The 19672-nt window shown below is 36.6% G+C and overlaps 4 protein-coding genes across 9 annotated transcripts in view; 2 read left to right on the top strand and 2 right to left on the bottom strand.

The window, feature by feature from the left end:
* The window catches only part of Aldh-III (Aldehyde dehydrogenase type III), a 47002-nt gene extending 42336 nt beyond the window's left edge, over window positions 1–4666 (top strand). For all 5 annotated transcript variants that reach the window (XM_076124761.1, XM_076124762.1, XM_076124760.1 and 2 more), the window contains 3 exons: window positions 327–462; window positions 921–1071; window positions 3429–4666. In XM_076124761.1, the coding sequence (XP_075980876.1) occupies window positions 327–462; window positions 921–1071; window positions 3429–3449 (308 nt within the window). In that variant the 3' untranslated portion in view covers window positions 3450–4666. The remainder of the gene's footprint in view (window positions 1–326; window positions 463–920; window positions 1072–3428) is intronic.
* Window positions 4667–6874: 2208 nt separating this feature from the next.
* Window positions 6875–8284, top strand: Rho1 (ras-like GTP-binding protein Rho1). 2 transcript variants are annotated; one of them, XM_076125545.1, is made up of 2 exons: window positions 6875–7031; window positions 7244–8284. In XM_076125545.1, the coding sequence occupies exon 2, from the start codon at window positions 7249–7251 to the stop codon at window positions 7825–7827; it is 579 nt and encodes a 192-aa protein (XP_075981660.1). In that variant the 5' UTR covers window positions 6875–7031; window positions 7244–7248; the 3' UTR covers window positions 7828–8284. The 2 variants fall into 2 exon arrangements, with proteins under 2 accessions (XP_075981660.1, XP_075981659.1); XM_076125544.1 differs by having other exon boundaries at window positions 6953–7111.
* A 140-nt stretch (window positions 8285–8424) lies between these two features.
* LOC142980208 (polynucleotide 5'-hydroxyl-kinase nol9) lies at window positions 8425–14472 on the bottom strand. Its single transcript, XM_076125543.1, has 6 exons — window positions 14380–14472; window positions 12562–14278; window positions 12189–12405; window positions 11343–11816; window positions 9557–9723; window positions 8425–8973 (listed from the first exon to the last, which is right to left on the bottom strand). Exons 2-6 carry the CDS (start codon window positions 14255–14257, stop codon window positions 8717–8719), a joined length of 2811 nt encoding a protein of 936 aa, XP_075981658.1. The 5' UTR covers window positions 14258–14278; window positions 14380–14472; the 3' UTR covers window positions 8425–8716.
* An 807-nt stretch (window positions 14473–15279) lies between these two features.
* blw (ATP synthase subunit alpha blw, mitochondrial) lies at window positions 15280–19613 on the bottom strand. The gene is made up of 9 exons (XM_076125596.1): window positions 19451–19613; window positions 18928–19059; window positions 18272–18385; window positions 17567–17831; window positions 17124–17348; window positions 16590–16854; window positions 16229–16448; window positions 15883–16050; window positions 15280–15780 (listed from the first exon to the last, which is right to left on the bottom strand). The coding sequence occupies exons 1-9, from the start codon at window positions 19514–19516 to the stop codon at window positions 15565–15567; spliced, it is 1671 nt and encodes a 556-aa protein (XP_075981711.1). The 5' UTR covers window positions 19517–19613; the 3' UTR covers window positions 15280–15564.
* Window positions 19614–19672: the final 59 nt, after the last annotated feature.

The raw sequence follows: 19672 nt of genomic DNA, 5'->3' as shown, positions 1-19672 counted from the left end.
AATACTCTTTCTCTAAACTAAATTGCACGTAAAAGCATGTTTATGTAAATGTGCTAGTACAGTTAACCAAAAATATTTCAATTGTTAACTCACTTTTAGTCGATTTTGTGGTAAGATTCTTCTATTACCAAAAAGTCGACTAAGTATGACTCTGTTCTGTACAAAATTTATGTCATTTAAACCCCTTTTGTTGCAGGACAATTTAAATTTAATTGTTTTTATTTACCCTTTTTGATTTGTCTAAACTTAGGCATATTTTTGGTCGACTTTACAAGTACAACGAAAATAGTGCCATAATCCTATACTAATAAGGCTCACAATCGCAGTTGATACGCTACCGTTCGGCGGAGTGGGCGCTAGTGGTATCGGCGCGTACCACGGCAAGGCCACCTTCGACACGTTCACCCACAAGAAGAGCTGTCTCATCAAGAACTTCGCAGCTATTGGAGAGAAGCTGGCTTCGTAAGTACCATTACCCACTTTGATTTATATAGAAATTATCAAATCACATGCATTATTGGAGATAAGCAAAAAAAGACCGCGAAATGTTATGAGGAAGCAAAATTAACTTCCGCTGGGCTAAGGAGCGTATTTATCTTGGGAGCGCATTTTTGATAAAAAAAATAAATTGGAAATGCATGTAAAATAACACATAAAAACTCTTTTTTGAATTAACAATTTCTTCTACCTATACGAATGATTCATACGTACAAAATATTTCGGGCTATACCCAAGAGGTAAGGCAGAGGTATATAAAATACACCCACACTTCGCTATTAACAATGTCAGTCCCATGTAGTAGGTCGCGAGCTTATTGTCAAATACCGGACACGTTACCAATCTGGATACTATTGAAAATGTTCGTCTGTGCCTAAGAAAGTACTAATATCTTACCTAATCTCTCATATTTAAACTTCCAGTGGTCGCTACCCGCCGTACACGGACGGCAACCTGAACTTCATCAGCGCGTTGATGCGCAAGCGCTTCGGTCCGTCGCTCAAGTGCGTGCCCTACTTGCTCGCGTTCGCTCTCGGCGCCGGACTCTCGTACGGAATCGTCACTTGGCAGAAGGTAAAGAAGTAAACAACATTATAATTTATATTATACGGGCTAGGGTTATTTGTACAAAATATGTATCACAAAACCACTGAGGTCAATTTGGGTAACTTTTAATCATTTGGCTAACATGGACAGTGGAAATACGAACTTGTTCCGATTATTTTTTCGTATGAATCCAATTGATAAAGGTTTATTTTAGTTTTGCAAACTTTCATCAATTGTGTTTGTTTTATATGAAAAAATAATTGAAACTCGTTCAAATTCTCACTATCAATGTTACTAAAATGATTCAAAGTTACCCAGGTTGACTGTAAGTAAGGACCTTTTATTCCAATTTAGAACTATAAAGTAGTATTTTTCTTAAACCGTTACTTTCCCACTGGTGGGCAAGGGAACGAGAGAGGGGTTAGGCTTTGAGCCCGCCACGATGGCCAATGGCGGTTCGGGATTTTGCATGCATCGAAAAATGTGTTAATCGAATTTTGGGCATGCCAGGTTTTTCATAATCAAAGTAGTAAATAGTTTTATTTTTAATTATTTTTGTTTTATCTTTGTCTTTAATCTTTGTCTTTTCGTATTCTATCCTGAAGTATACAGATGACTATTAAGGACAGATAATAATTAAGAATGTGATTAGGGTCTACGACCTAGCCATTAGTTACCAATTTGAACATACTATTTTGGAGGAAGTGTTCAGAAATATTGAGATTAGTTTGTGTTTTATAAAAAATATTGTTAGTTACACTAAATTCGACCTTAAATTACAAGCAATGTGCATGCTCTTTTTTCTCAATGGTGTATTAGTTATCAACGAGAAGCAAAGTTGTCACAAAAGCAAATGAAAATGGTCCAAACTTTAAGAATGATTAAGTTAAGCACCAGTAACTGTAAATTTAGCAAAAAATGGTTAATACTAAATATAATACTTTCTTTAATCAATATAACTTCTAGCCTATTGTTAAATTGGAGCTCATCTTACCATAATTTCATCGAAAAATCTGTCTTAACTGTAAAACGATCACGTAAAATATAAAATTAGTATAACACATTTCTAACAACAATGTTATTTAAAAAACTGGTTACTATCAAATCAATAGCTAGTAATGAAATATATAATAGTGATGTAATAGTTAATATCATGTTGATAATTATCGCTAGATGGCGCTAGGCCAGTGCTGCCAACCTTTACCTTTTTAATTTGGATGAATAAATATTATTTATATGCGTTTAACATATGGCTATTTATATAAAGTTACCATTGTATTTAATATTTAATTATTATATACTTAAAGTAGATACGAATAATTACTAAATTTCTGTTAATTTAGCACATTTTTTTTATTAATTTGTCATTAGCATAAAATATAAATGTGAAAACTTTTGTCTAAAAAAACTTTTGAAATGAATAGCTTGTTTTATTTTACACAAAGTAGTAACCAACCGTAGATATATTTAGCACAATAATTTCAAATGCTAAATAAATTACACCTACATTTTCTCAGTTCAAAAATGTCTAGCATGAAATATATTTAAACAAATTATTGTAAATTTCCTTAAATAATCACAACAGAATACTTAGAAGAAATACTGACACAATCAAATAAAAATATTAGTCAGTACCAACTAAAACTAAAATTTAATATTTTTTATTATGAAACAGTTTTTTACCTGCTGTAATTTTTAATCTATAGAGCCAATAGTTTGATACCGAAAGTAAAAGTATCTGATAAGATATGCGATTGCCTAATTTGTTAATACATTGCTAAGCCACGATTACTTACATCATTTTATGCATATAAATTGCTTATTAATAGTCTATCGCTCTACAAAGGAATATCTTTCAAGAATAAAAGATTTAATTTTAATAATCAGTTAAGTAGGTAAACGTGGCAAATTAATGGCAAATAAATACATGTTATAACTCAATTGTGGCGGGAAATTGACTAGAGTTATAGAGTAGACCTTACCATAGATAACATCTTTTAAAGAGTTTAGATCTGTCATGTTATATTTTAGTGTCAGCCTTATTCACATTAGTCGATTTGTTACAACGTTCCGCGAGATTAGCTAGAGTTTATCGCCTAATAGCTCAAGTCCACAGATAACTTAAAAGTTAGTGATATAGATGTTTTTACTTATCTTATGACCTATGATAACGATTTTGCTTATACAGATATTGCTAAGATAAAATAATCAGGCGGTTTTTACGGTGGATTAATTATAACAGGTTTCGAAATAATCATGGATATCTCAGTTTTTTATTGAACAAAAGTAGATTTTTTGTAAGGATATCAAAGATGTTTTGAAAAAGTAGATAGTGAGACTTTTCGAAAGAATGTGTGTTTAATTATTTTAATTTTTATTTTCAGATGTCATCAGATGAGTTGTAAGCAGACTGACATGAAATGGAGTACTACTAAATTATTGTGATAATGTTCTAAATATCTGCAGGCAGAGTTTTATAAGTAATTGTATATGCCTAGGGAGAAACACTTTCTTAACCCCACCGTATAAAAAAGACGCAACATAATTGAAAATATTTTATGGCATTCTGTAAACCGAATGTGGAGAAAATAATAGTTTTTAAATTCCGCAATGCTAGTGGAAAATCAACAGGGTATTGTAATGGCAACTTTATTTGCGTTAAATAAAAAGTTTGTGATGTAGGTACTCTGTAAAACTCTGCCTGCAGACTTTTAAGTGCCTTAAAATTAAATATCAATGCACTTTTATTATTGTGATTTAAAAACAGAGCAATATTAGACTTATATTTTCTGTCATAGGCACTCTAAATACAACTTGATACTATTTATTTTAAATTCTATAACTATCTAGTTTTTATTGAAAATAGTAAGAGATAGACTATAGTTATAGTGGATAATATATAAATTGTTTCGAAATGCCATGACTTTACTACTTTATTACTGCGCAATGTTAAGTTTTTATAGGTTTATTGCAAACAGTGTAATGCATTTACTTTTTATTATTTTTTACATATTTTTTTTTCTCAATAAACTTAAAACCTTAAAGAAACGTTCCATTTTTACATGTTTTATATTTATAGACTTTTTTATTCTATTGTGCTTTTATCTGTGATCTTTTGCACATTTATATTTTGATACATTTTCGTAGACTTTAGTTGATATACAGTGCAATATTTACTTATTACTTATATCTTGTAAAGTGTTTAACATCATTGTAGACTCGAACAAAGTAACCTAAATAACATTTGGCGTAATTTTTCAATTTAGAGCACTTCTGAGATCATTGTCAAATGCCAGTAATCGTAAGAAAATAGAACTCATTTTACCATAACAATATACAATTAAACTGTTTTTAATTTACGTTATTATAATCGTTATCCCAAGTCAATGTTATACACTTAGTTTTCTATAAACATTCAATATCTGTGCGTGTATTATAGCACTGTTTTCACCCTCAAATGAGTAACAATACTTGGTAGGTAATAATGATTTTATATTCGGTAACTTATTTAAATTGTTTCGTGTTATTAAGTCAACATTATTATTACTTTTCAGCACTGTTATACTGTAAGGTTGTTGGATAATATTCTTGTAAATATATGGGAATAAATGGATAGAATAAATATGTGTTTCTTTAAAACCTTACAAACAATATCCGAACCGATATTTTAATGAGCGAATTCCTTGGTCAAGCCGCTCGCAGGCAGGTTAACTGGAAAGGATGCTCTGCAAATAATAACTTAGTTGTTTATACGGTTGTCAAAACACATCCTGAAATAAACACGTAGGCACGTAGGTATTTATTGTAATTCAATTAACACACTACTTAATTATAATTTCGTTCCACCTGCTTAGTTATAATCGGATTAGATTTTGTGTAGGTAAGTTCATTTGAAAAGGCAGCACAATGTTCAGAAGAGAATCAATGTTGTTGTTATTTGTGGGAGCGGGTATTTTTTGTACAACTGCTAACCAAAAACGACTTACAATAATAATAATTATGTACTGTAGGAATCGGATGTAAAGATCGTATGGCTGATAATTTTAATGGATCCCTGCCCATATAGGCATCTTCGTGAAAGAACTACCTAAGTACCTACATAGATGAGGAATTGAATATTAAAAGTGCTGTACTTTTAAGATGTTGTAAGTAATCGTTATTTGATACAAATGTAGAAAAAATACAAGACAAAATATTAGGTAGGTTACGTCGCGGATAGACCTTAGTTTCTACAGGTTCCGTTATTTCGGATAGTAGGTAATCATATAACAACTAAAGCGCCCGTTTTCAACGACAGGGAACTCTCGACGATCACGGAGGAAAAAGAAAATACGAAGGCACTAACTGATGAACACGCAAGCGCATCTCAAGCTAATTTAAAATATTTACTCAAGCAGGTATATAAATTATTGTTCTGGTAGGTAGGTACTAGCTACGCCTAAGTGGAGTTCCAGTCCCAGATACGTAACAAATACTGATATTTCATTTATATATTTTATTTGATATTAGTGGGACAATAATTTATAGTTGTATTTTGGTGTCAGTGGTCGTACTCGGCATCTGTTCATAAAGGTGTATGTTCGTTAGTTCGTTTCATTCAGTAACATGAAATGAGTATATCAAAACATTGCACCTTCCACAAAAGGTAGAAGATTTTTTTTATTAAAAGAAATGCGGAACACTATGGCAATAAAAAAGCTTAATTTGGTATGTACCGAATACCGCCTGCCTATGATTCATAAATTACACCATTCGGTAAATAAGTATCTATGTTTCCTTTTCGTGGGCAAGTCTCAGACGTTGAACTTTATCCAGCGGCATCAAAAACACACCAACATAATATTATAAGAGATAGTTATCTCGTTAGTTGTTAGTTAAAATGTGCTTCGGTTTCTATGGTATTCAAGTGGATGATAAAATTCATTGCGCAGAAACTCAACATACGAGTAGATCTATAGATAATTATGTACTAGATACTTGAACAGGTACCTAGTTTTTTTTATATAATATATTATGCTGTTACCAATCATAGACCATCTGATTTAACCATACACGTCATAGTGTAATATAGTGATACCGGCCTTGCATGACGTTTTTTTGACCTCATGAACACCGTTAACTATACCTACATTTGTATGACCTCATAGTCCGTACTGATGGTGTCAACAGTTTATTTATATCTATGCAGTCATTTTCACGCAAAGCAATGATTATAAGAATGCAGTGCGTCTTAAGCTCAACTGAAAATTACATCACTAATGAACTGCTAAAACTAACATTGCCGAGAATTATCTTCCTATAGGTATGGTTAAAGGCAAGTAGAAAATGGAAATATAGACCACATCAAAGATAACATTTATCTAGACAAAATAATTACCCAGTAAAAATACGTTTTGCTTAGTTTAAAAATGCATGAAAATAAACTAAGGAAGTCATTAATTAATGTTTCGTTTATAAAACATTGTTATATTATACGTCTATTAAATTTAATGCTCGACTTTAAAGAACTTGGTGTTATGTGTGATATAATAAATAATAGTAAAATCTTCAAATGTGTAAGTGTTGGATAAAACCTATGGTGAATTCTAAAATATAACTTTATCATCTGTCTTTCATTCATTAGTCTTTAAATATGTTAATCGTTTTTGTATTTGTACGCGTATCCGAACTTTTGTCAACTGTCAGATGGGTATATTTTGTGCTATGGCAAGTAACGTTTGAAATGTATTTCAATTTAATGCAGATAATACACTTATTTTCGTTTGTAAAATATCCTCAAAAGCTATCACGTTATTAATGAATCAATACGCGTCTTGCTTTCAATATATTTGACTTGTTCTAACAATATTTTCAAGTATCTTATAATAGGGTAATTTTTCAGATATTGCAACATTAGTGACTTACGAACGAAAGTGCTTGTGATGAGCAAAGACGATTAAAAAGTGTCGATAAGCCAATATTCTGCAGAAATTAGCCACAATCTTCAGGTATCTACAAAATATAATAAATAACACCCTCGCATGTGAGGGTACTATGTGGTGGTGCTGTTCTTCTTCCGCTAGTTCAGGTGCTTATTCACATTTGAGGGCTTGTCTGACTACTCCCTACCCATAATCCTATACGGCGGCCATATTTATAAGTCATGAAAGGCGTTGACGCTCGACACCATCATAATTATTTGCGTTGTATTGTTTCACAGGACCGATGGCTGCGATACGCAAAAAATTAGTGATCGTCGGTGACGGTGCGTGTGGTAAAACATGTCTCCTCATCGTATTCAGCAAAGATCAGTTTCCGGAAGTGTACGTGCCGACAGTGTTTGAGAACTACGTCGCCGACATCGAGGTGGACGGTAAACAGGTGGAGCTCGCGCTATGGGATACAGCCGGCCAGGAAGATTATGACAGATTGCGACCACTGTCATATCCTGACACCGATGTTATCCTCATGTGCTTCTCGGTGGACTCGCCCGACTCGCTCGAGAACATCCCAGAGAAGTGGACGCCTGAGGTAAAGCACTTCTGCCCCAATGTACCTATCATCTTGGTGGGCAACAAGAAGGATCTGCGTAACGACCCGGCCACCATCAACGAGCTTCGCAAGATGAAGCAGGAGCCGGTGAAGCCGCAGGAAGGCCGCGCCATGGCGGAGAAGATCAACGCGTTCGCGTACCTCGAGTGCTCTGCTAAAAGCAAGGAGGGTGTGCGTGAGGTGTTCGAGACGGCGACCCGTGCCGCGTTACAGGTCAAGAAGAAGAAGAAGACTAGGTGTTCCCTGCTGTAATTGTGCTGTTGTCGGGAGAACTCTGATTTATGAATCGTTCGCATACTGCCTGATAACTTACGTTTGAAACGACTCGGACTGTGCAGCAGTCGCGACGTCGGCCACACAGTGCTTCCTTCCGATACTGACTGCTGACGCGATGTCGCGGCCCGCGTCGCACGCACACCCACTCAGTATTCGTGTGGCTACTCTTCACAATTGGTACTTTGTATATTTTATAGATTATCTATAAAGAGTAAGCGTAAATGCCTTAACAAAAGTAGTCGGGGGCATATGTGGACCTCCCGTCTCCGGCAGGGCCACTGGAATTTTTCATGCTATAATATCACGTTATATAATCGAGTAGCATTTCTTCTACATATAGAATATTCCTCGACCGGTGGCATCTCACCGAGACTTGTTTAGTTCGGTATTTTGTATTTTAATTTTTCAATAAAATAGTGGTGTATAAATTGTGTAGGATGTTTATTTGACACGGAGCGTGAGCCCCACTCTCATCTAAGTGCCTGTCAGCTAGACGCGTCTCTGAGACGTCCAATCTGATTCTGTAGGGCAGTTGTGTTGTAATCTATTGTTTGTGTGAAATCATAACTTCCTAATATAATTTATTAGTAATAAACGAACCCCATGTCAAGAATTCTTTTCTAGACTCTTTTTGACTTTTTATAAAATTTTAATGCAGCATTTATAAAGCAAAGGTGTTTAGGATGGGGGATATTTAAGTTAATATGATCATTTATGTTATGTTTCATTAGCCTTGTAAGTACAAAATTATCGTCAAATATAATTAACAAAATAATTATTAGATTTCCTTTTATATAATTTAAGATTTATTATTTTGGATTTATTCCAATTACAAATTTATTAACCAATAATTGAAAGTTTCAATTTAGGCACTCCTTGACATTTTTAAGAGTTGTAGTGGGTTGAAACGGCGGCGGGGCGCGATCAAGTGTTGTTTGTGCGAGTGATGCGCGGCGCCTCGGTACGGGACAGGCAGGTGCGTCGGCAACTGCTGTTCTGTGCCCTGCAGCTCAGGCGTCCAGTCCAAATACATAAGAGTGTTCACGTCGCGCAGTCGCTCCGCCGCCACAGGTGTCAACATGTACACCATATTATTTTCCAAGTCCACACCACGGACCAGACCTGCAATTTTCCACTCATGAGTACATGCTCAGCACATCACGTTCATAGTTATCAAACAACAAGTTTAATCAGCACTTTATTACACTTATTGATAACACATTTTATGATGTTAATTGTATTTGTGCATATCTTTTGAATTACACAATATTTAGTTTGGTGCATATATATTTTACTGCAAAAGTTTTGTTTGCACTAAGGATACAATTTCATCTTTGTTATTGGAACTTATTTATAATCAATATAGAATAATTTTATCATATTCCACTTTGCGAAACGAGTTTTTTTTTAGAATAAGCTCAAAGTAGAGCACCTGCTTTATAGAGAAGTTTGAAAACACTAATACCAGTTTTTGTCTATTTAGAATTATCAATAAGAGTTATTATTTCCTGTTTAAATAATGTTAAACCAGTTTCCATTAAAATCAAATATTTCGCCAAAACTTTACTCGATATCGATCGAGATGGCCCAATAACAAGTTCCTATGTAAATTAAACAGGTTGTTCAATGTTCATCCTTAAAATTTTTTCAAAGTTTCTTTTGCATGAAAACTTGACTACAATAACTGATAATACGATATAGTTACCGTGTCCGTGGCATAGCGGTGCGTTATCTTGCAGGATAAACACTTTCCCCTTATCTATCGTAGCAAGTTGACAAAGTGCTACTATTTTTCCGTTGATCACCTTCAGTACTGCTTCTCTCGGCACTGCCACGTTTGTCACTATATTTACATCAGACGACAAGTTTATTCTGAAACAAAATTCACACCATTACAAAACTTTATATTATAATAATATTTAAAGACAGTGTAATGTGTAATAATAGTGTTTCGGTCTGTTTATAAATACTTAGACCAGCCAGTACCTTGCGAATCAGCTGACATTTCAAAACATTGATCAGCTGATTGTCCCTATAGTCAGTTTTCGATTCGTTACAAGACAATACATCAGTACAGCACTGTAATTACAAACTTTCATAGAAGTTAAAATGATAACAGCGGTTGACGATTGATTAACGAGCCATTGTTGGTGTTAGCGTGAATCACGCGCGATTCCGGGAGCCAAACATTATCTTATTACTCATAACTCTAGTGCACCGTTGTTTTGATAATACTGTACATGTCATTTGTAATGAATACGCTAAATTGGAGCATGTAGGATCACTATTAATATGAAAGGAAAAATACTAAGTTGATGACATCATTCTTATTCTGGAACTTTGAAATTGATGGTTTAAAATCAGGAATATTTTAACCTTAGTGATTCTTACATTACTGCTTCGAGAAAACAATAATAACGACTTTATGATATAGCTACACATAATTCTAAGAATGTACGTTATTTCCAATGACTATAGGCCAAGGCGCTATGAATCATAAGTGATAAAGGCACGGCAGACAGGTCCGAGATTCAAACAGCATTCAACTCATTCAAGTGTTGCCGGAAATAGGACGGATCGTGAAATCAACGAAACAGATGGAGGTATTTATCAAGAATGTAATGGTAAATGTATTGTTTCTCGCTCACGCGTATGGTAATATATGAATAAGGAGACATTTTCATTATGTGATCACTATGTGTGACTTGGCAAGTAGTTGTAACTTCTCAAGATCATTCTAAGAAACAACATACATATTATTACGTTCTTAATAGACCCGCTCGGTCTACTGAGCGTGTGAACCTGAGACATGCTTACATTGGCTTGCATTTACTGAGTCCATAAAATAAAAGCACCAGCTACCTAGTACTTTTTCAATGGAAGAAACTGAAACCAGTCAGTTTTCATGAAGTTTTTCTAACATTCTTTAGTCTTTTCAAAAAGACTTGGCAGTCCATAATATAATCTACGTGTGTATAAAAAACTATACTAACTGCGACCAGCGCTGAGAAATATATTATATCGTGTTCTGATACTAGATAAAATTATTCTGTGAATTTTATGAGAAGTAGGTGCTAGTTGAAAACGGCTTACTGTGCATATCGCCAGGATAACAAGCGGCTATTTATTTTACAGCGTTTATCTGACGATCAGCAGTGTATTTTCTTCCTAATCTATACCTAAATGAAACGTAACATCATAGAAAGGGAAATAGGTTTTAATTTTTAGTTTAGTGGGTGGTCTGTTTTATGCAATGAGGGTCAACCTATTGCCGTTTACTGGGCATGTTGCCTAAATATTCTGATATAGGTAAATTAGAAAAGATCAAAAGTATTTTGCACGGCAAGAGAATCGAACCTGAAACCTCATGATCAGCAGTCGGTTACAATAGCGGCCACGCAGAGGCAGTTAACAAACTTATAGGTAGGTATCTAGTCACCAGCCCTTATAATAGCAAAGCTTAAGGAACAGTGAGTTAAAATAATACTTACGAATAGGGAATAATCCCGAGAAAATTATCATAGGTGTTCATCAGCTCGCCAAAATACGCTATAAAGCTCAAATATCTCTCATCTTTAGGCGATTGTGACGTATCGTGCTTATTTGAACCTTCTACGTGCTTCGTTAGAATAAAATTGTAGTCCAAGTCATCTGGTAGTTCTATGCCTTTGAATAATCGATCGTATTTGTTGTTATCATATAAGACTCGGATCGCATCTGGGTGTAGAGGGACTTCGAAGCGTTTCTTCATTACTTTTGCGTCTATTTGTACTAAGAACGTTGGTTGTGTATGTATTATTGTGAGAAGGAGGAATTTAAGTCCCATGTGATTGGTCATGCCCATGGTGTTGACGATCCACGGCATGGTGGGATATTTGGCGCGGCACTCCCCGATTAGTTTGGCGATGGCTTGCGCGTAACGGAATGTGTTGTCCATTGTGTTGATCATGCCTACGTTGTAGGATCTGAAAACAACAAAAAATAGGTTCTTTAGTAGTTAGTTTGCAAATAAAGTTTCTCGAGTTAATGACAGGAGATCTTGATCACGGCCATAGAAAAAAAAGGAGGTAGCATATCACTTGATTTACGGTCTCCTTTCTTTAGAAGTAAGGAAACTTGCGTACTAATACGTATTTGTTTAATGTGGGACTCGAATTATAATTCACTCGTATAGGGGTAGTCTCGTTAATACACACGGGTGCAGCGACAGTGATGACTGATCAACTAATTAGTAAGTGCTTAGGATGGGGGCCATATATGCCATAATTATCATGAAAAATTATTTGGTACTATACTGACACTATAAATAAACCATGCATCTCAAAAATGAAACATACATATCTGGAGTCCTCAAATGTGTGAAGTTTGGACCAATTAGAGGTTCATTTATTATAGTAGCAGAAATATTCCCGGCGACAGTGAACTCAGCCTGGCCAGGATCTAAATCTATGACGAGCAGTGGTCCCTTTCTCTCCAGCCTGTTGATGTAGTAACGAAGGAAGGTCGACTTGCCCAACCCTTTGCCGCCGCAAACTATACCTCGGCTGAGGGGCTCTGAAATTAGAAATGTACAAATTAGTTTGTAGAATATTATGGCCGTGTATTTGGTCTGAGGTTGGAGTTTTATATTTCATACATTAATGTTGACAGAGGCTTCTTATAATTCTACCCTAAACTTTGTGTATTTTATACAAAAATGTTAATACTCACTTACTCCACACCCAACTGCTTCATTCCATTCAAAACTCTCTTCAAAACTTCTTGCAGGTTTATTCACATAGAGACTGCAACTCAGTTTGTTGGCTGCCTCACTTAGGCCATTTACAGTAGAGTCACTGGTCACCTTTGTGAACAAATGAAATGGGTAAAGGTTGTCAGTAAACTCCATCTTCCTATCCTTGAGTGGAGACAGGCATATCACACCATCATACTTTCCCAGCGATGTAACAATTTCTTCTGTCAAACTCACAGCCAAATATGCTGATAGCTTCTTAAACAATCCATAGTATTCATTATCACATTCCACAGTCTTCAAACACTGAGCAAAGCTGTTATTTGGAGCATACAGGTTTACTGCCTCTCTCAAAGTGTGGCCGAACACTTCCACAGTACCAGCTAATGGAGCTATTTTAACTTTACCATGGATGTATAATTTTGCAGGATGTTTTAATATAATAATTATACAGGAATCATTTCCATGATACACTTTGACTGAATGTGTATTTTCTGATGTGTGGGATGAAATCTCATTGTCATTGCTTTCTATCTGAGGTTCAGACTCTTCAACATCTACATTCTCCTTGTTCTCTAGGAATTCACTGTCTGCCGTTGCATCTAGATCTATTTCCAGGTCTTTGTCAATTGTGTCATCACCTAATTCTGGTACTAAACTGTCCGTATCTTCAACCTGCATTTCATCGTCTACTGAGAATAGACTAGAGTTGTTTCCGCTTATAACAATATTTTGTTTTTCAGATGGTATTTTCTTTATGGTAGAGTGCTTATAACATCCTATAATATCACTTAAACTTTGGTCTGGCATATCTGTTGCTTTGATTTCTATAAATGGTGAAGACACATTTGTTGATACAGAATCTTGGGTGTTGCTGTCTGATTTCTCTAAAATTTCATCATCACTTTCATTTATTTTTAAATTAACTATTTCAATAGGAGAATCATCTGTATAAGCTTTTTTGTCCACTTTCTTATTCTTAGCAACTTTAATCTGAGAGAGTTCATTTTTGGAGTCGGAGGTCTGAGCTTGATTCAATTTTCTCTTTTTACATACAGGACTAGATTTATCTGGACTTTTTCCAAGCTTTTCCATTATTTTGCTTGCTAATAATCCATCGGCATCAAAGGTTTCAGAACCTGAATCACTAATTGTAGATAGTGACGTAGTGTCCTCAAAATCAGATGATAGAAAACCTCCACTTGTAGAAGGCTTTGTTCTATCTTCTAAGTCATCAGAAAAAGATTCTATGTCCTCATCACCTTCAGAGATAGGTTCGAGGAAGTCGCTTGTATGTTCCAGATCTTGTTCAACTCTATCTGTAACATCTTGACTGGTATCTTCTGTTGAATGCAAACTGATTATATTATCCTCACTACTGCTAGAGATATCGCCACCTATTTCTGTGGCAACGTCTGCAGGGATTTCTTCCTCATCGTCAGATTTTGTAAGATCTAAGTCAGAAAATCCACTAACGGACGTAGAATCGTCATGGATTGTGTGCACTTCAGAAACATCTTCGAACATTTCCCCGCTAGTTCTGATCAGGTCATTGTCATTTTTTTTATATCCATGTAACATTTGTTTTAAGTTCTTCTTCATCTTCTCAACTGATTTAGTGTCGTTTTTCGGAGGGCTCTTCTTGGAAACGTGCGCTTTCTCAAAGAACTCCATTTATCATGTCAATTTCTCAAACTGTAATTCAAAATAAACAATTCATGTTATTTAACATAATGTACTGAGAATATTCGCAGCGTTAAGCGGACTTTAGTTCAAATAATTTGTTAATTTCTCACATTATTTTTGAAATCCGGCGACTTGAGAAAAACAATGTGTTCAATATTTGTCTTCGATTGATCCGATAGTCGGCTCAGCTGTCACGAATGTCATTTATGTCATACAAATCAACAAATGTCAAAACTAAGCGACGCGTTCATAAAGGGTAATTTCGTAATTATTCTAGTAAAGAAAGGGTTACATTATACAATTGCTGGGTTATAAATCAACTAATTATTATTGTCTTCAGGAAAAAGATAAATATAAAGAACTCTCAATAGTTTAATATCTACGTATGATGACGAAGTACCTCCGTTGCAATCGAGCTATATCAAAATAATCATACAAATGTGACGTGTTGTAAGCGTGCGAGTGAGACTCCGAAAAAAATTACGACTTAGTTAGCATGTTTGAAATGACTCGATCATAACTATCTAGGTTTCCTACATTAAATACTAAAACAGTCGTGCTACATTAAACAATAATGTACAAGCGCTGATTAGTTTGGAATAAAATGACCGTGTATGAGTTGTCCAATGATATTTATTTTATATCCTGTTTATGTATTTTTCAAGCTCTTTACATTATCTTTTTGTTTCAATGAATAAGCTTACAAACGAGCAATTTAAATATTGTAATAGAGAAAAAAATCGAAGCGGGATAAAGTATGACGAGTGATGTAGGTACGGCCGCGTTGGCACCGGAAGACATTTTTGGGAAAGAGCCAATTTTATTTTTTTGCGTCAAACTGAATAATTAAGTATGAAAATGATTTTCCCACTAAGGTATACTTTATAATGATACAAGTTAAGTTTCGCATATGCGATCACACGTTAGTCTCCGAATATGACGAACGTTTGCATTGCACTCATTTCGAGACAAAGCTCTGTAGCGCGAAAGGATAAAATAAAACACAAAAATAATTACGTCTGATGTTTATTAATATATAACCGCTCCTGACTTCGAGATAAATACATTCCATGATTGTATCAACATTCAATACAGTCCATACGAATGAATAACTACTACAAGGCGACTAGTGGAAGCATTGCGACAATAGATGTGGAAATGCTTCCACGAGCTGCCGATAATGTACTGTGGGGTTTGACATGAGACTGCGCTACGAGGAAGTGCCTTAGATGATCTGTCCTAAATGCTTCGGTTCACAATCTCCTGTCAAAGCCAAAGTTCGTAACACTAGGAATCTAAGCCGCCTGGGTGAAGGTAGCGAGGAAGTCTGATACGATCTTCTTCAGCTGGGTGTCAGACTCGGGGGTGATCTGACCATCCTTGGCGATGGTGGTCAACAGGCCCTGGTGGCTGGTCTTGATGTGCTGGGTGAACTCCTTCTCGAAAGCAGTGATCTTGGTGGGGTCCAGCTTGTCAAGGTGACCACGCACACCGCAGTAGATGATGGCGACCTGAGGATCACGTCATGGTTTATTAGTTACGAAAATATTACGCACAACGTCACAAAGTTAACTCTTTCCGTGAAAGTTGTTAAAAAAAAACGAAATAATTACCTGTTCCTCAATAGCCATGGGCACATACTGTCCCTGCTTCAGCAGCTCAGTAAGACGCATACCACGGTTCAGCAGCTGCTGGGTAGCAGCGTCCAAGTCAGAACCGAACTGAGCGAAAGCGGCGACCTCACGGTACTGGGCCAGCTCCAGCTTCATGGAACCAGCCACCTAGGACACACACATGTAACTATTTTAGGCATATTATTTAAATCTTACTACCTAAGCCTACCAGTATGACGTTATCAGCAAGAATAAATTGCAATACATGTTACATTACATACTTACTTAAACCAACTACTGTAACAGTATAAATAAATAATTTAATATAAAATGAGTTATAACCAACCTGCTTCATGGCCTTGGTCTGGGCAGCAGATCCTACACGGGATACAGACAGACCGACGTTGATGGCGGGACGGATACCCTTGTAGAACAACTCAGTCTCCAAGAAGATCTGGCCGTCAGTGATGGAGATCACGTTGGTGGGAATGTAGGCAGATACGTCACCGGCCTGGGTCTCGATGACGGGCAGAGCAGTCAGAGAGCCACCGCCCATCTTGTCGGACCTGGGAACAAACCACACATTTATGTTTAATAAGGGCAAAACATGTAATAGCCAAAGGAGAAAAGGTTTGAGGGTGTTTAAAATTGAAACAAATGGAGCTGCCTAATAAATAAATATTTTTGTGGTGAGTGTGGTGACTTACATCTTGGCGGCACGCTCAAGCAGACGGGAGTGGAGGTAGAACACATCACCGGGGTAGGCCTCACGACCCGGGGGACGACGCAGCAGCAGAGACATTTGACGGTAGGCGACGGCCTGCTTGGACAAATCGTCGTAGATGATCAGGGCGTGCTTGCCGTTGTCACGGAAGAACTCTCCCATGGCGCAGCCGGAGTAAGGCGCCAAGTATTGCAGGGGAGCGGCGTCCGAGGCGGTGGCAGACACGATGATGGTGTAGTTGATGGCACCTGTGCAACCAAATATATTTAATTGTAATCATTTTCATGCCATTATAGTAACTTTATAATTAGCTACATATTTTGGTATTGATAATGGATGGTTATTATAGATGTAGACACTGTTTTTAGCTCTCTAATAATCTGCCAAGAATATGATAAGAATCTCACATAATGCCAATAGTTAGTCTCACAACAGGAGATGTTAAATGTATTACACTTATGTCGAAATCACGCCATTGAGATAAGATAAAGGCAATTATTATAGTGGTTGAACTTACCGGCATCAGTCAGCCTCTTCACGATCTGGGCGACGGTGGACCTCTTCTGTCCGATGGCGACGTAGATGCAGTACAGCTTCTTCTTCTCATCCTCGCCCTTGTTGAAACGCTGCTGGTTGATGATGGTGTCGATAGCCAGGGCAGTCTTGCCGGTCTGACGGTCACCAATGATCAACTCACGCTGACCACGACCGATGGGTACCAGAGAGTCGACGGCCTTGATACCTGGCGAAATTTAAATGATATTTTGAAAAATATTTTGCAATATTTGTGTCATGGTTGAAAAAGGAGGAATTGCCTTAAAGAGTTGTTTTATGTATGATGTCAAGGCATAATACGGAAGTACAAGATAATATAACATCTTCAATATTATTGCTACATTGTTGAAATTTCTAATATTTTTTCTAGTGGTAAAACTTATGTAAGCAATATGATCAACTCACCAGTCTGCATAGGCTCGCGCACAGACACACGGGGGATGATACCGGGAGCCTTGATACCGACACGCATGCGGCTCTTGGTGTCAATGGGGCCCTTGCCGTCGATGGCGTTACCCAGAGCGTCGACGACGCGACCGAGCAGCTGCTCGCCGACGGGCACGTCTACGATAGCGCCGGTACGCTTGACGATGTCGCCTTCCTTGATGAGCTTGTCGTTACCGAACACTACCACACCCACGTTGTCGGGCTCCAAGTTAAGAGCCATACCCTGGAGAAATATGTTGATGTTATGTCAAAGTTCCTGATTACATTTAAAATCATGTGAAAAAAACTAAGCTCCTGATGAAATTGCCTTGTTTGCAATCCTTCTTTTTATTTTCATATTGTGATTTGGAGTGTTGCATTATGACTAGGTACTAGGTCTACTAGGAATGCTGTAAGAATGGTTAGCCACACACAGTACAGTTGGCTTTTTCTGCTTGAGATGTTATCATTAATCAATATTCAATTATAAGAATAGACTGCAGAGGATTACATAACCTTATTGAAGATCATTTTGGAATCCTTTCAAAAAATATTGTTCTGAACAAGGAAGATATTTCAAGTATGGTTCCAATTAGTCTGATAAGAAGTTTCTGAAGAATGAACATTTTCAACATCAAACAGTCCTTGGTAGAAAAATTCATGATGAATAATTGATAGACAAACCTTAAGGCCGGAGGAGAACTCCACCATCTCCTCAGCCTGGATGTTCTTGAGGCCATAGACACGGGCAATACCGTCACCAATGCTCAATACACGGCCAGTCTCCTCCAAGTCAGCCTAAAGAAAAAAACAAGCAGATGAAAAAAAAATCTTCATTATGAGGTATATGGATCAGGAAGAGGTCAAGGGTCAGGTCTCTATGTTGCCAGATTTAAAGTTTAATATCTAATTTTTAATAAAAAGTTTTATACTATAGTCTAAACCTTCATGTATTTATGTCATTTATTTTGGAAATTAAATAGTTGTCATAGTATTGAAGGTTATGGTCATCAAATCTATAAGCTGGAAATTTTGGTATTTCTCTGTTACATAATTGTTATTTCCTGAAATAATCCATACAATTACATCCATATATTTTATAGTAAGATGAATCCCACATCCTAGGATGTCCTGACAATTAAGGATACATCAATATCTTATAAGGAATCACAAGTGAATGAACTGCTGAAATAGGTCATGGATCAATATCATCTTGATGGCTTTCCTATTATATGCAATTCAATTCATAAAATTATAATTACTGTGGTAATCAGAGTGCATAACTGTCAAAGAACTGATACTAGTTGATAAGGATGAGTTTATGTAACAGCAAAACTAACCTTAGGAGCAGCACCCAGGATCCTTTCCTCCAAAATAGTGGAGATTTCGGCGGCTTTCTGGGTGCGGGAGACATGGAAGTTGCGCGCGGCAACAGTCACGGCGGGGGCCGCGGCTCCAGCGACCTTCGACACCTGTACGACATAACCAATATCAACACATCACACTTTACGATACTTCACTAATTCTACACATTATCACTCATTTCCGCTTGACACTTATAATAATTAGACGTTAACGGCACCGAATCCATGTTTCCGAACCTCAAAAATTCGGATCGCCCTATATTACATAACACCGATCATACACAACAGAATTATACAATTATGTACATTTCATGGAAAAATTGCCCAGAATGCTAAATTAGAGAATCTAAAGATCACATATGTCGTGAAATATCATTATTATTGGGCAAGTTATCAATAAAATTATACCCGTGGACATTCCTCGAGACATGGGAACCGGGTACTTTTATCATGTAACAGTATTTATACACTTCAAATAAATGGTTTCTAGGATAATTACCTGCGAGGCGGCATTGGGTAAACGCCTGGCTACTGAGCCGGCGATACGAGCGGAGATGAGAGACATGTTTCACTAATTCTTATAACTATGGCAGACGAATAGAAGGCCCGTGGTAGATCGTAGTTCTCCGCTCACGACTCGTTGCGGTAGAACAGGAAGTGAGATAATCGATAATACTCTATGGTCTAGTCTACTGCAGAACGTGCGTTTAGAAGTATTAAA

Source organism: Anticarsia gemmatalis, chromosome 17 (genome assembly GCF_050436995.1).
Source record: "Anticarsia gemmatalis isolate Benzon Research Colony breed Stoneville strain chromosome 17, ilAntGemm2 primary, whole genome shotgun sequence".
Classification (NCBI taxonomy): Eukaryota; Metazoa; Arthropoda; class Insecta; order Lepidoptera; family Erebidae; genus Anticarsia; species Anticarsia gemmatalis.
This window is presented reverse-complemented; position numbering and strand designations above follow the sequence as displayed.